Source organism: Delphinapterus leucas, chromosome 10 (genome assembly GCF_059928025.1).
Source record: "Delphinapterus leucas isolate spDelLeu-1000000601 "Yukka" chromosome 10, BTC_Dleu_Yukka2, whole genome shotgun sequence".
NCBI lineage: Eukaryota > Metazoa > Chordata > Mammalia > Artiodactyla > Monodontidae > Delphinapterus > Delphinapterus leucas.
Genome location: NC_143138.1, coordinates 35,681,292 through 35,694,156, shown reverse-complemented (window position 1 = coordinate 35,694,156; position 12,865 = coordinate 35,681,292). Strand labels below are relative to the sequence as shown.

Genomic DNA, 12,865 nt, shown 5'->3' with positions numbered 1-12,865 from the left:
TGAGTGTGAAAAATAGAAAGATAAAAAGAAACTATAAGAAAATTTAGGAAAGCATTAAACAAATACCAGGCAATGGACAATCCATCATTATTGCTGTTACAATGACCCTTTCTAAGTACAAAAGCACTGGAGGAAGTTGTAAAAGAAAAGATCAACGAATTTGATGAGATAAAAATAAATAAAATCCCTATATATTATAATGCACTTTACAAAGATTAGTCACTATTCCTGTTGGTAAAACAAAGGGACAAGGGCAAGATGCTTCCTGGAGAACCTAGAAGAAAAGGAATTGATGTCACCTTATAAGAGTTGAACTGGCAAAAATCTTCACACCCGTGAGATAGAACCGAGAGAATACAAGATGTCAATCATTGTGTCTGCTCTATCCATCCTGTTTATAAAACAGAAACCTCCCCTGTCACACCCTCTTTTGCCTAGGTGGACACTTTCTGAAACACAAGACCTCTCTTCCTCCCTGGCCACATCTGCCTGGACCAGAGGTACATTTCTGACTCAAAGACAGCACATTCTTAAGCTCGCCATCAGCAGCTGTCCTGAAGGCCCAGAAAAGATAAATCGGGCCAGTCAAGTTCTCTTTCTCATAACTTTGAGCTAAGAAACAAGCAAATAATTAGCTTGTTACCTTGGGAACAGAGTTAAAGGATGCTTTCAGGTACAGCTGGGGCCAGAGCAGACCAAAGCCACGAGCGAGCAGGACCCAGGGTCAGCAGGGCCCGCAGGTTGCGAGAGCAGACGTGCACAGAGGTAGCAAGAGGCCCCAAGGGAGGCACGCGGAGTGTGCTGGGCTCTGGAGCCGCGCTGGTTCCCGATGACCCCCCTAACCCCACCCCGGGTCCTGGCTCTGGCTCCCGTTGCAGCTTGGAGGGCTCTCAGATCTCATGGCTGTATCTCAGGGAGATTCATCACCATGCAGGCATCCTAGGCCTGAGCTAGCTCAACTGGGTTCCTATGTCTGAAAATCAAGGGGGCCAAAGTAGAACTGATTATTCCTATGACCTGAAGCAATGTGACTTGGGGTTCACCCTCGAGAGGCAGGAGCGGGGATATAATTACAGTTTAGTAAGTAGAAACCTAACAAGTGGTTTCTATCTTTTCTGGAGAAGAGGGTATTGTGCACAGAAGAGGGGTGGTCGGGCTGGAGGCTGCCTGAATTGCTCTGGGGATATTCGCTCCTGCGGGCGGTGGACACCTGGCGTGGCTTCCCCGTGACTGTGGGAACCTATCTGTCAAAACTCTTCTCCTTTTTTTGACTCCCTTTGTGCTTGGGGATGCTTATTTACTAACCTTCCAATAAGGAATCTACTTTTTCCCCAGGGAGAAGGGGCCCTGGATGGAGGCAGTTTAAGAGTTCCTGTCTATAAAAGAACATCCTCCATGGAAAATTAATAGCTTGCCTCTCTGGTTTATAGTGAGTTTGATTGGCATTGGACAGCCTTCCTGGGTCCACCCAGCAAGGCCAGATCCTGGACGTTGTTTCATTCACTAAGGTAAGACCACCCTGTCAGGACTCTTGGGAGGCAGCCATCCATCTTTTTTTTCTTTTTTTCCTGGCATTCCGACCAAATCACTGCTTCCTTCTTTATATATGACAATTATTAGCATTACCTCTTGTCAGTTAATATACTCCACAGCCCTCCAGCTTGCTCAAATCATGTTTTTGTTGTTTGATCTCCAAAGTATGAGAGCAAACATTCAATCAATTCTAAGAAGACATCAGTCGTACTGGTTATGGGCTGTCACTCCAATAACTGCACGTCTTGGAATCTCAACATTCTGAATTGCTACAGAAAGGACTTTAAGAAATCTGCTTTGCTCTTTTCGTCTCTATATACACTGAGTCATCTCAGAAAGGTGCCAATCTATCCTGCTTTTAATGATTCCTAGAATCTATATCCATTTAATTACCTTTTCTGACAAAAATGTCTTTTTCACATGATCAGCTATAGTTTCAATACAACTGAAAATTTTTTCTTCCTTTTTGAGTCTCCTTAAAGATGAACTACAATTTACTGGTCCCTCTGTATAACATCAAGTAATACACAGTCTGTCCTCATGCAACTAGGTTTCTTTAACAGGAATCACTCATATGCAGTTGGTTAGAGGGAGCTGAGGTCAGTATCATACAGCAGACTCATTTGTTGACATAGGATTTTTTTCCTAGTAAATTCAAGTTTTGTATCACCAAGAAAAGGTCATTAAACACAAAACTAGCAGAGCTGAGCCCAGCAGTTGGGGGGGGAAGCTCAGGACTGAACACACCCCTCTCCCCACACTCTTCCTCCGAGTCCATTGTGGTCAGTGATCCTTCTTAGAAGGAAGCGCTTCTTCCTTGTTGAGGGGCCCTTCCCATCTTTGTATGTGTTGTTCACGCCTCCATAACTCAGCCCTCAGCCCTTCCTATATGCTCTTCTACCATGATAGCCTCATTTTGGAAAAAAAATGGCTGTTTTACATAGTGTTTCCTTATGCATTAGGAATTTAACATGTCTTTTAAATTTATATCATTATTTTTATTAGCATTGCAATTGGTTTTCTTAGAGTACTCGTTATAAAATTGCATGGGTTTTGAGAGGTCTTCCCAGTCTTAATTCTTCTACAATCCCTGCTAGTTTTTTTATCATGCAATTTTGCATTTATTCCATTATAGCAGAGGCACCAGTACTTAAGCCAGTTTTTAAATTCCTCATTCACAGCTTTCTTTTTTCCAGGATAAATTACTCTAAACGTTGTAGTCTCTCACAGGAACTACTATTCATTCCTTTACAGATGCATCTTGTTTCAAGCCACAGATCAATATCTGAAAGGTTTGTAGTGAATATGATTGTTGTCGGCCCAACATTTCTTCCTTTGGGGAAAGATACCTCTTTAATTCCCTAAAAATCGTGTTCAGCTTGTGTGGAGCAGATGGGCTAAGCCCCGAGGAGTGGGCACAGGACCTAGGACCAGTCAGTCAGAGTGTTTCATTCCCCTGAATGCAGGGACTGCTTCAGAGATGGGTGTATGACCTCAGCCAGGCCAGTCATCCCTCCCTACAGGGACTTTTGCCAACACTGTTGGAAAAGACCCTGTTTACTGGCATTATGAATTCTATAGACCATGTAAGCCTAGAGCTTTCAGAGGCACCTTCCCACTAAATGGGGAGAGGCTATCAGAGAACCTAGTCGAGTAGCACTGAGAGATGGGAGGAGGGGGATGAGGTTGCATGTGAAGCCAACTGTATTCCTTGGATTTCCTGGTTACATGAGACAATAAATTTCCTTTCATACTTACAGCCAAACATCCTGGCCAATACAAGCTGAACACAGATTAATTAAATTTGTTTGATAAGAGTAATTAGAAAAATCGAACTAAATACTCTAACAGGCAAGCAGAGCTTATTATTTAAAATAAACTTGGTGGATTACTTAATAAAGCCAAAAAAATCTACCTCATAACTTTTTCATCACGACTTTAGCTGCTTTTCTCTGAACCATCTCTCTTCCTGTAGAGAGGCAGAGCTCCCGAGGAAACACAGCGCACCTGGAAATGCTGGGCAGAGCGAAAGGGTGACGTCTTGACTTTTGCATTTTTTACTTTTGAGAACGTAGTATTTTTTCACTTTATGGTGACATATTTTTATTTTGTGGTCCTTGATGATTTCTATGTGTGCCCTTAATCAGGCTTTCTCTAGTCCAATTTATTGGTGCTGGTTTTGGTACTTAAGCATAAGCACTTCATTACACCCATTCTTACTAACCTCATCTAAGTTTATGCTTTGAATTCTCTCATGTTTTCTGAAGCATCGGTAAACCCACTGAGCTGGAATTGTATAGAGCCTGAAAATACAACCCCTCTATTCTATTTTCCAAAGCACTGAAAATGATAGTTGAAATGTGGGACACTGAAGCCTACCAGGGATGCTGCAAGCCCGCAGTGCACCTTTCTGCAAATTGGAAAAAGGCGCCTCTTCCTAGGGCAGATACAACTGTGGGCCAGTGCACATGGGATGGAGAGCAAGGGTAGGCTGGGTGTCCGACCCCACTCACGCCTGCAACTGAGCCCCATTGGGCAAAAGGTGACCTATCATTAATCATGTTACAAAGACCCTTTTCATCTTCTTGGGCTATGTGTGCACGAGCTAGGGTCTAGTGTGAGCCTTTTGTCGGGCACATCAGATAAAGGGCAGAGATTCAGGAGAACTGGGTAACAGCTTAGTGAAATGTTAAACTAAGAAAAAAACTTCAGAGTCAGACAAATCTGAATTTATGGGGATAGTATACTGTATTTAAAAGTTTTGGAGTTGGACAGAAATGGACTTTGACTCCAGCTTGGCCACTTAGTAGGCCACCTCCCTGAAACTCCGTTTTTAAAAAATCTGCAAAATAATGATAATACTATATTTCATAGAATCTAGACTATATCAATTGTAAGACCCTGTCTCATTACAGAGGTTTTTAAAATGAAAAAATGGCCAAGTGAATGGTCAAATGTTTTCCTGACTTCAGAGGTGTTAAGACTGTAAGAATTGTTTATTTTAGACTCTATGACATATGGTAATATCCACTTTATAGGTAATGACTCTTCTCTGTGAGGATTAAGTTAGATAATGCGCTTGTCAAGTTCTTGACACGGCCCAGAGTCAGTGCTCAATGAAGCTGCTGTGGGTGTGATGGTTATTCAGAGTTGGTGACAAATGATAACAAAAGGATAGACTTGATAGAGGTCTTCACGGCCTAGCAAGACGATCTGGATATAGCCTTTCCTTTACGCCAGGGTGAGATACTAGAAGCCAATATGCACGAGGTAGGTCTAGAAGTAAACCTCAGTGGAAGATGAAAGTACAGAAAATGTACAACGGGAAATAATCCTATGTATTCTGCTGATGGAGACCCAGATCTGAGTAATGATTTTCCCAAATCCCAAATGTTCAGGAGATACATTTTTAAAAAGTGTACTGTTCAAATGGTGGGTTGGGGGTCCTTCTTTGAATGTGGAGTAGGAGAAAGAAAACTTCCGGAATGTTCTGTTCGCTTTTCTAGCGTTTCCTGCTCTCTGACAGCTACTCCTATTACATTACCTGTGATTTCTGAAGTGATCACTGATTGGCTCCCCGGTGAAAACCCTTCTGTGCAGCGACCTGTGATGGGCATTTTCCTTTAGGCCTGGAGGGGTCTGTGGAGGGCGAAGAGGTGCTAAGACGTGTCAGTCAGACTCTTTCACCTGCCTCCACAGCAGCTGGTTCCTGGACTGGTCGAGGGTGGGCCTCAAGCCAAACAACAGCCATTCATTGTCCTTTGTTGCCAAAGACAATGCTGCCAGTGGTAGCTCACTGATGAAAACCAACGCCAGGATTTTAATAAGTGAAAAATGGCCTGGTTTTTGCCGCTGCTTTGGAAGCCATCTGTTTCTTTCCCTACAGTTTGGGCTTTAATGGCATCTTTAGAGGTATGATGAATGGAGGTGGGTATACATGAATGTGTTCAAAACACAGCCCCATGTGATGGAAAGCAGCCTAAATGCTATTGTGTATGGGACAGGCAAATGCAATGAAAATGGCTCTCCTTTCTGAAACAAAGACACCGTTATTTTTGGGGGAGATCCTAAGTTGGTTATTTCTTCCATTTCTGATTTCAACTTGTTTCAACATCAGGACTGATGTAAATGGTGTACAGAGAAGGACAAAAAAGGAGTTTGTGGCAAGAGTTTAATCTACCTAGTTTGGGTTGGCTTGTTATAAGAAAAGGAAATAATATGGAAGTTTTGGTTGACTGATTATGCCATGTAAAAATTAGATATTATGTGGTCACTCCTGAATTAATAGCCTTTAGGGGTTTTTAAGAATGAAATTCAAGTGGCAGCTCTAGATCACGATGTCAGAGAAAAAGCAAATTGCCTGAGAAGAGACAGTGGCAACCTGAGCTCTAAGCATGTGGGCTGGCTGACGTGTAGATCACAAACGCAGCTTCCATTTCCTCTCGGCAGGCCAATTACATGTGCACCCCCCAGCATCTCACTCCTGCCCCGAGGTCCAGAGGCAGGATGTGGCTCAGTTCGGGAGGGGAGCTGAGTCATCATCCCAGGCAAGTCATGGTACATCTGTGCCACGCTCCCACCTCCTGACTCTTAGATTAATTAAAGGACTTGGAGGGGAATGAAAATTCCACTTGATTTAATTTCTCCCTAGGAAAAATGCACTCAGTAATGTCATAAATCTCTTGAAACCAGTTTCCTTCAAAGTTGCCTTGGAAATTTTAAATATGTGTACAAGTTCCACCTTGTACTTCCTTAATCTTAACCTTGTGTCTGAGATGCAGTGGTGGAGGGGCTACTCCCTGTGGTCAAGCACCATGAGGGCTTGTTGAGTAATGGGGCTGAGTCTCAGCGATCCACTGACCTGGGCCCTCCTTGGATCAAGAGCACATTTGAAAGATGCTTGGCCAGGAGATGGGTCTTAGTCTACTATTTGCATAGAATGAAGTAAGAGTAACACTGGTTTTATTAGCACCACTGAACTAGCAGCCACTTTCTCGTTAGCAATAAATGTTTGAATTTTAACCCTGGTATGAGCCCTACTTATTATTATCTAGAAAACAGAAAGGTCTACTTGCCCAGGGCTTCTTCTAGTATACCTGGACTCTTTGTGTGTAAATTACAGACACCCTCTCTGGAAGATCAATTACATCCCTCAGACCCCGGGCCCCTGCCTCTTGGGCAGCTTGTAGGGCAGCCTGCAATTTGCCTAATCCCAAGAATGTGGCAAACTGGACTCGTCAATGTATGTTTTCGCACCAAAATTATGGTGAACTTAGAATTAGTTGTGACAACAACTCGTATTCAGAGAGAAACACTAAGTGTATTAGTATAGGCCACTGGTGCCTTCCATAATTAGCATAGTTCATTAGTGTTGGAACAGTTTCATTTTGGTTTCGAGAGTTAGATATTTTTCAAGAGCAAAACTTTATTATCACTTTCTGGGCAGAAACGGTTTATAAAAGGTCCTTCCCTCTTGTCTCCCCAGGGATGCAAACAGACCGTTAGGAGCTTCCAGTCAGACAATTCTGACAAGCCGGCTCTGGATCCACTTAAGCCTGCTTCCCCTTCCCTCACTATTGGTTTGGGTCACTGACCCCTTTGAGAATCAGATAAACTACGGATATTATCACTAGAAAAGTGCTCCTGACCTCCAATTTTTTTTTTCATGCAGTATTAGGAGTTTTGAGAATTCACGCCAAGAAAGGAGTTTTACATAGGATTTTAAGAGAGACCAATTACACTGAAGTAGTTATCAAAATTTTTGTGATATAGAAATATCTATGTGCTTTTATATAAATGCGTTAAATAACAAGATCTACTGGTGAGTCTAATAGCTCCTGTAATTTTGAAGTACCGATGAGTATAAAAGATATTTTATGATGTCTGCTAACTGTGCTGTGAAATGAAAATGTCTGTGATTTCCGCTGTGACAGGTGCTGCTACTTCTACTGTGGTCTGCTGCCGACATTCATCATTGGAGGGAGTGCTAAACTGAAGTTAGAGGTTAGTGAAAATAAAGATGCATTTTTCCTCCATCCAAGATCCTGGACCTTAAGTCAAGAATCTCAGAGACTCTGGAGATTCTTGGCCTGGTACTGGGCATGGCTCAGGGCTTGGTGGCCTCAACTCTTTCCACTCAGGCCACAGAAGAGAACGTGGGGCTCCCTGTTTCCCTAACTGAAGTGACCTGAGGCTATTGTGAGCTTCCATATTCTGTAGGAAAAGCCAAAAGGGACATTCATAGTGGCTTCCGTCCTGTCCTCACTTATGAGAGGAGAAAGGTGAGGACAAGAGGGACACAGGGAGTCGCTGTGACCAGGTAACTCCTGCTTTCCCTAGCACAGAGACGAAGCCACAGGGAAGCTGCAGCTTCGTGAAGCTGCCCCAGCCTGGGAGATGGGTCACCGTGTGTCTTCTAGCCTGCTGTGAAAGAAGCATTTTCCTCTCACTTTGACAAAGATCTGAGGCATACTATTTTCGAGTTAGCCTGTTGCCTTAACCTCACGGGTCCAGGGATGCTCACTAAAGTGAGGGAGCCCTGCTGGGCAGCCTGTGCCCTGGGAAGGCACAGTGACTCATTCTTTCCTCTCATCCTCCAGGCGGCTTACTGAAATGGCGCTGAAAATTGGGCACCTGGGCCAAAAACAATAAGTATAAGCTCTGGGAGGTGTAAAAGCGTTCCATGGCACTTGAAAACGAGAAATGTCGCTATAATTGTACAGTTATGACCAGTTGGGCTACTGCTGGAAAACACCAGGAAAAGCAAAACTTTCTCATTCGGATGCTAGAGCTCAAGGCTGTATGAGGACGAAAAATTCAAGTTCTAGACAAAAGAAAGTACTTCTCTTGATGGATGGTAGGAGAGATGACAAACTTCCAAGGAGAGGTGCTCTGAAAGCGGCTTCCTTGGCAGGGACCTCCTGAAACTCATCCTCACAGCTATTTGGAAGCACATCATGACCTGATTTTCACCAGGAAAATGGCCTGTGAAAGAGGCTCACAGAATATCATGGGCTTACCAATTTTAATTCTTGCTTCATTTATACTTTCTCCCAGGGCCTTTGCTTCGGAAAATCTGGAGGGAAAAAAAAAAAGAAATGAGAGCTTAAGCTTTTCTGTTCATCCTAAATTATGTTTTAAAAATAAGAGCTTTCCGAGAGGTCTCTAAAATATTATAAAGCTTTATCGAAAGACATAAAAGAAAATTTAAATGAATGAAATATATTAGGCTTAAAAGTAGAGATAAAATTTGTATTAATTACTGGTATCGTGAATTTTTACTCCTCTCTCCAGCATAGAACTTCATTCTCATAGTCTCTGATTTATGTAGATTTATCAAATCTACTTTTGATTTCTAGTATTTTATGATACAAGGAAACCAGAGTAAAGCACGGCTGTAAGCCTCCTGTGCTGTGCTCTATTAATCACAGTGCCAAGATCTTAGAGTCAAAGAATACTTAAAGAACATTTTTTTTTTTCTTATCCTTTTTTTTTTTCTGACCAGCAAACTATGGCTGGTCATGATGCGGATCCATCCCAACACCAGTTTCTGTAAATCAAGTAGTATGGGACACAACCATACCGATTCGTTTGTTTATTGTCTAAGGCTGCTCTCACACTGCAAAGGCAGGGTCGAGTGGCTGGGACAGAGACTATAGGGCCTGCAGAGTTGAAAATATTTACTATCTAGCTTTTTCCAGAAAGAATTTGCTTACTCCTGTTATATATGATGTTAAATCACATTTTGGACATATAAAAACAAGAAGAAAAAATCCCTAATTATCCCCTACCCAGAAATAAGCTCATTTTGAGATCCATCCAGTCTTCTTTCTGGCCAGTTTTTGCAGAGTTAAGATCATACCAATATATGATTTTTGTGCTTTGGGTGTTTTGTTTTTACTCAGCATTATGAGTCCTTCCCTATGTTACCAGAAACTTCTCCACTCTCTTAGATTGCTGCCCACTAGTCCGCCAGATGCTGTGTTGAGTTTACTGAATGACTCCTATTTTCTAACAGGTATTCCTGAGATGCCCCCTGAGACCCCAACCCGTGATGGAGAAGTGTAGGAAATGGTCTCTGTAAAAACCATACCATCCAGGCCCCTACACACAGCGGGCTCTTATGAAATGTCAATGCCCCATCCCCAAATCTTTCTGGATCCCAGTAAATCTCAGATGTCACATTGTTTCATCCATAAATGCTTTAGTCGAGCAGGAGTTTGTTAGAGGAAGTGGGGAGAAGAGGGCATTCCAGGCAGGGGAACAACACAAGCAAAGGTCAGAGTGCCCCGCAGCCTCCAGGCTCAGTGGAAAAGAGGCGTGAATGATGTCACTGCTATTTTCTGAATGTGTCTGCTGGGCCTGAGATTGCAGACAGACGTTTCCAGGGAAGGGGACTAAATTTTCTCTTAGTGTTCGGTTTCTTGGGACTCCACCTCTGCCTCCTTATTAAGGGTGTTCAGGCTCATCACAGATGACATATGTCCCTTCCTCAGCTAGTGCCTGTCACCTTCTGGAGAGAAAGAAGTGCAATCCCATTTGATGCCATGAAGACTGAATTCAGCTCAGCAAATATTCATATCATGTGTAGATCACTGTGCTGGGCTCTGTGGGCTCATTCTGGTCTCTGTCCCCTGGGCAGACAGACTCTGAGGTCTGGCCCGGGCCACTTAGATGAGGACTATCTTCATACTTGAAGTTCTGCCAAGTGCGGGGCTCTAATTGTTTGGTGGTCACTGCATCCATCCCCAATACCTAGGATTTCATGGGGTTTGATAGTCCTCAATTGCTCAATGAGTGGCCCCCCTTACTGCCTGTTCCAGAGAGTTCTGGAAGCTTTAGATTCTTGGGAATGAGGAAAACACAAGAGCAGGGCTGCAAAGCTGCTGACATTCATGTCAATGCTGGAGGAAACCAGAGTAGAGCTGGAGGAGGGAAGATCCTGCAGGCAGAACGGGCCATCTCCGCAGCAGCCCGGCTCAGAGAAGCTCCGACAGGCCTGGAAGGGAGCCCCCCAGCCTGGCCGGTGCCCACGTGTGCCTTAGGGGGCACGGCGAGGAGCTGCTTAGCGCTGCGGTCGACCGTCTCCGAAGAGCCGCCCCACACCCGGGCCGGCGGACACCATCGGGAGCCAGGAGCTGTTCCATGCTCTCCTCTGCAGCCCAGCGCGAGCTCAGAAGGGCTTTCCCACTGAAGAGGTGCGGGCTGAGGGCCGCCCTGTCTCCGCCAGACCATTTTCCCTTCAGGCTGCAGTTGTCACTGCTCGGACCACCCCACCCACATGTTTTCCTGATCTCTGGTTGTCAAGACAAACCCTTGCCTAAGGAAGCACAGCCCTGAGGGGGAAGGAGGGGAGTAAGGGATGGCGGGAGAGATGAGAAAGAAGGTGGCCCCCCGCACTTCTTCCCTGTTCCTCCTGGGTACCCTGCACCTCCACACAGCCCAAGTCTCCCCCAGCCCCGGCCCCTCCCCTTCCTCCCGCCCCAGCCCACGTTCTGATCTTCCCAAGCGGGAGCCTCCTGACTCCTGAGCTTCTAAAAGGGGCACATTCCCATTAGGGATGTGGTCCAGGTGGTTGAACCTGTGCTGACTTTCCCCAGGGGTGCCGCCCTCCTGGACGATATCTGAGGCTGCTGGGAGGAGGCTGGTACCGGGGAGCCGCTGAGACTCAACCAGTACCACCTGTGAGCCCCTGAGGGTCTCCTACTCCCGGTGCCAAAACATTCCTATCGGGGAATCTCTGCGTGGCTCCATGTGAGGAGCATATGGTGCTGGGGGGCAGTTCCAGAGTGGGGCGCGACAGGCTGCTCTGCCCACCTGCCCGCGCAGAGAAAGCTCTACCTTGGGGTGAGGCCTGGGTTTGGAAGGAAGAAGGAACGCAGCGCTCTCGCTGTTCCTTCACAAGCCTGGCTCCCTGTGACATCCAGCCCTCACCCACCCAACAGCACCCACTGTGCGCCAGGCTCTGTCCACAGAGTAGAAACAATTCTCTCCCGTTGGCTTCCACGTTACATCACCCACCTCCGTTTTCTGTCCTCTCTCCCTGGCTGCTGCTTCTCAGTCTCCTGTTCAGGCTTTTCTTCTGCAGCCTGTTCCTTAGATGTTGGTGATGGTCAGGGTTTAGTCTTAGACCCTCTCCTCAAGCTACCTCTTCTCTCTGGGCATTCCATTCGTTCCACTCTAGGCAGTGCCTTCATTGGTCACCTCTAGGGACACCTCCCAGATCTCCATCTCGGCCCTGCTTTATTTCCTGACCCACTATCCAATTGCCCATTTGATGCCCTGCAGATAATTAAAACCCATGGGATCTAGAGCAGAACTGATGCCCTTCCCTGAAGACCTCCGTGCCTTCCTCCCATCCTTTCTCCTCTCGCTGCACAGCACCCACTCATCCAGGTGCTCATGCCAGTAACCTGCACACCATCCTCTGCCCTGCTCTCCATTAGATCCTTCACTCAGCCCTGGAGTCTCGCCCATTCTATGTCCTCAGTACCTATCCTGACGTCCCACTGAGCTTCACCCTACTCCACCTGCCTTGGGAAGGAGCTGTCGCTCTCCCCCAGGCCACTTCAACGACTCCTTGCTCAGCTCCCTGCATTCATGCTGCCTGCCTTTGGGCTATTTCCTACCTTTCAGTCTTTCCTGTCTTCTGGTCTGGGGTGATTAACCTAATATGTTGATTATTCATAGAGTGAACAAACATCCAATTTTCTTCCCCATCAGAGAGAAAGACCGTATGTCTGTATAGTCTGTATCTATGCCCTTTCTTTCCTCTGTTGACTTGTCCCTGACATGGTACTTTGGCTGCCTCTGTTATATTGTGATGAAGATCCACCTTTCATTTCCTTTACACTTTTTAAAAATACCGAAATAGAAACTTTCATCCCATTTCCCCATCAAGATGGCTGCCCTCTTGTCTCCCATTGAGCGGTTCCTTCCCTGACTCTCAGGAAGCCGCTGCTGCATTCACCTACTTCTAGGAAGCGGTTCTCACGCAGTTTTCTTGGCTGCTAAGGTTTCTCAAAGTCAAGTTCAAATTGTCATTCTCAAGCCCAAAAGCAGTGTTCTTGAGTACCATTTTTGTGGCCAGCACTGTTTTAAAAAACTGTGGGAGGCTTAGAAGATTCTAATCTAATCTCTGCTCTCAGAGTTCACAATTCTTGTTCAGGAGACAAGGTGTAAATACAAAAAACAAATGGCAAAATAATAAAGGTTAAATCTGGAGTCTAATAGGAACCAGGGAGCTCCTATTTGTCATGGACGTTATTTCCAGATGGTGCCACGAGATTTCTCGCCACTCTTGGTCCAGTTTTCCTGTTGGCGTTAGATTGCT

At 45.2% G+C, this 12,865-nt stretch overlaps 1 protein-coding gene across 1 annotated transcript in view; it reads right to left on the bottom strand.

The window, feature by feature from the left end:
* The window catches only part of LOC111178778 (kinesin-like protein KIF6), a 77,904-nt gene that overhangs the window by 60,155 nt on the left and 4,884 nt on the right, over positions 1-12,865 (bottom strand). Inside the window, exon 2 of the mRNA XM_089919865.1 lies at positions 8,553-8,608. Within this exon, the coding sequence (XP_089775991.1) occupies positions 8,553-8,608 (56 nt within the window). The remainder of the gene's footprint in view (positions 1-8,552; positions 8,609-12,865) is intronic.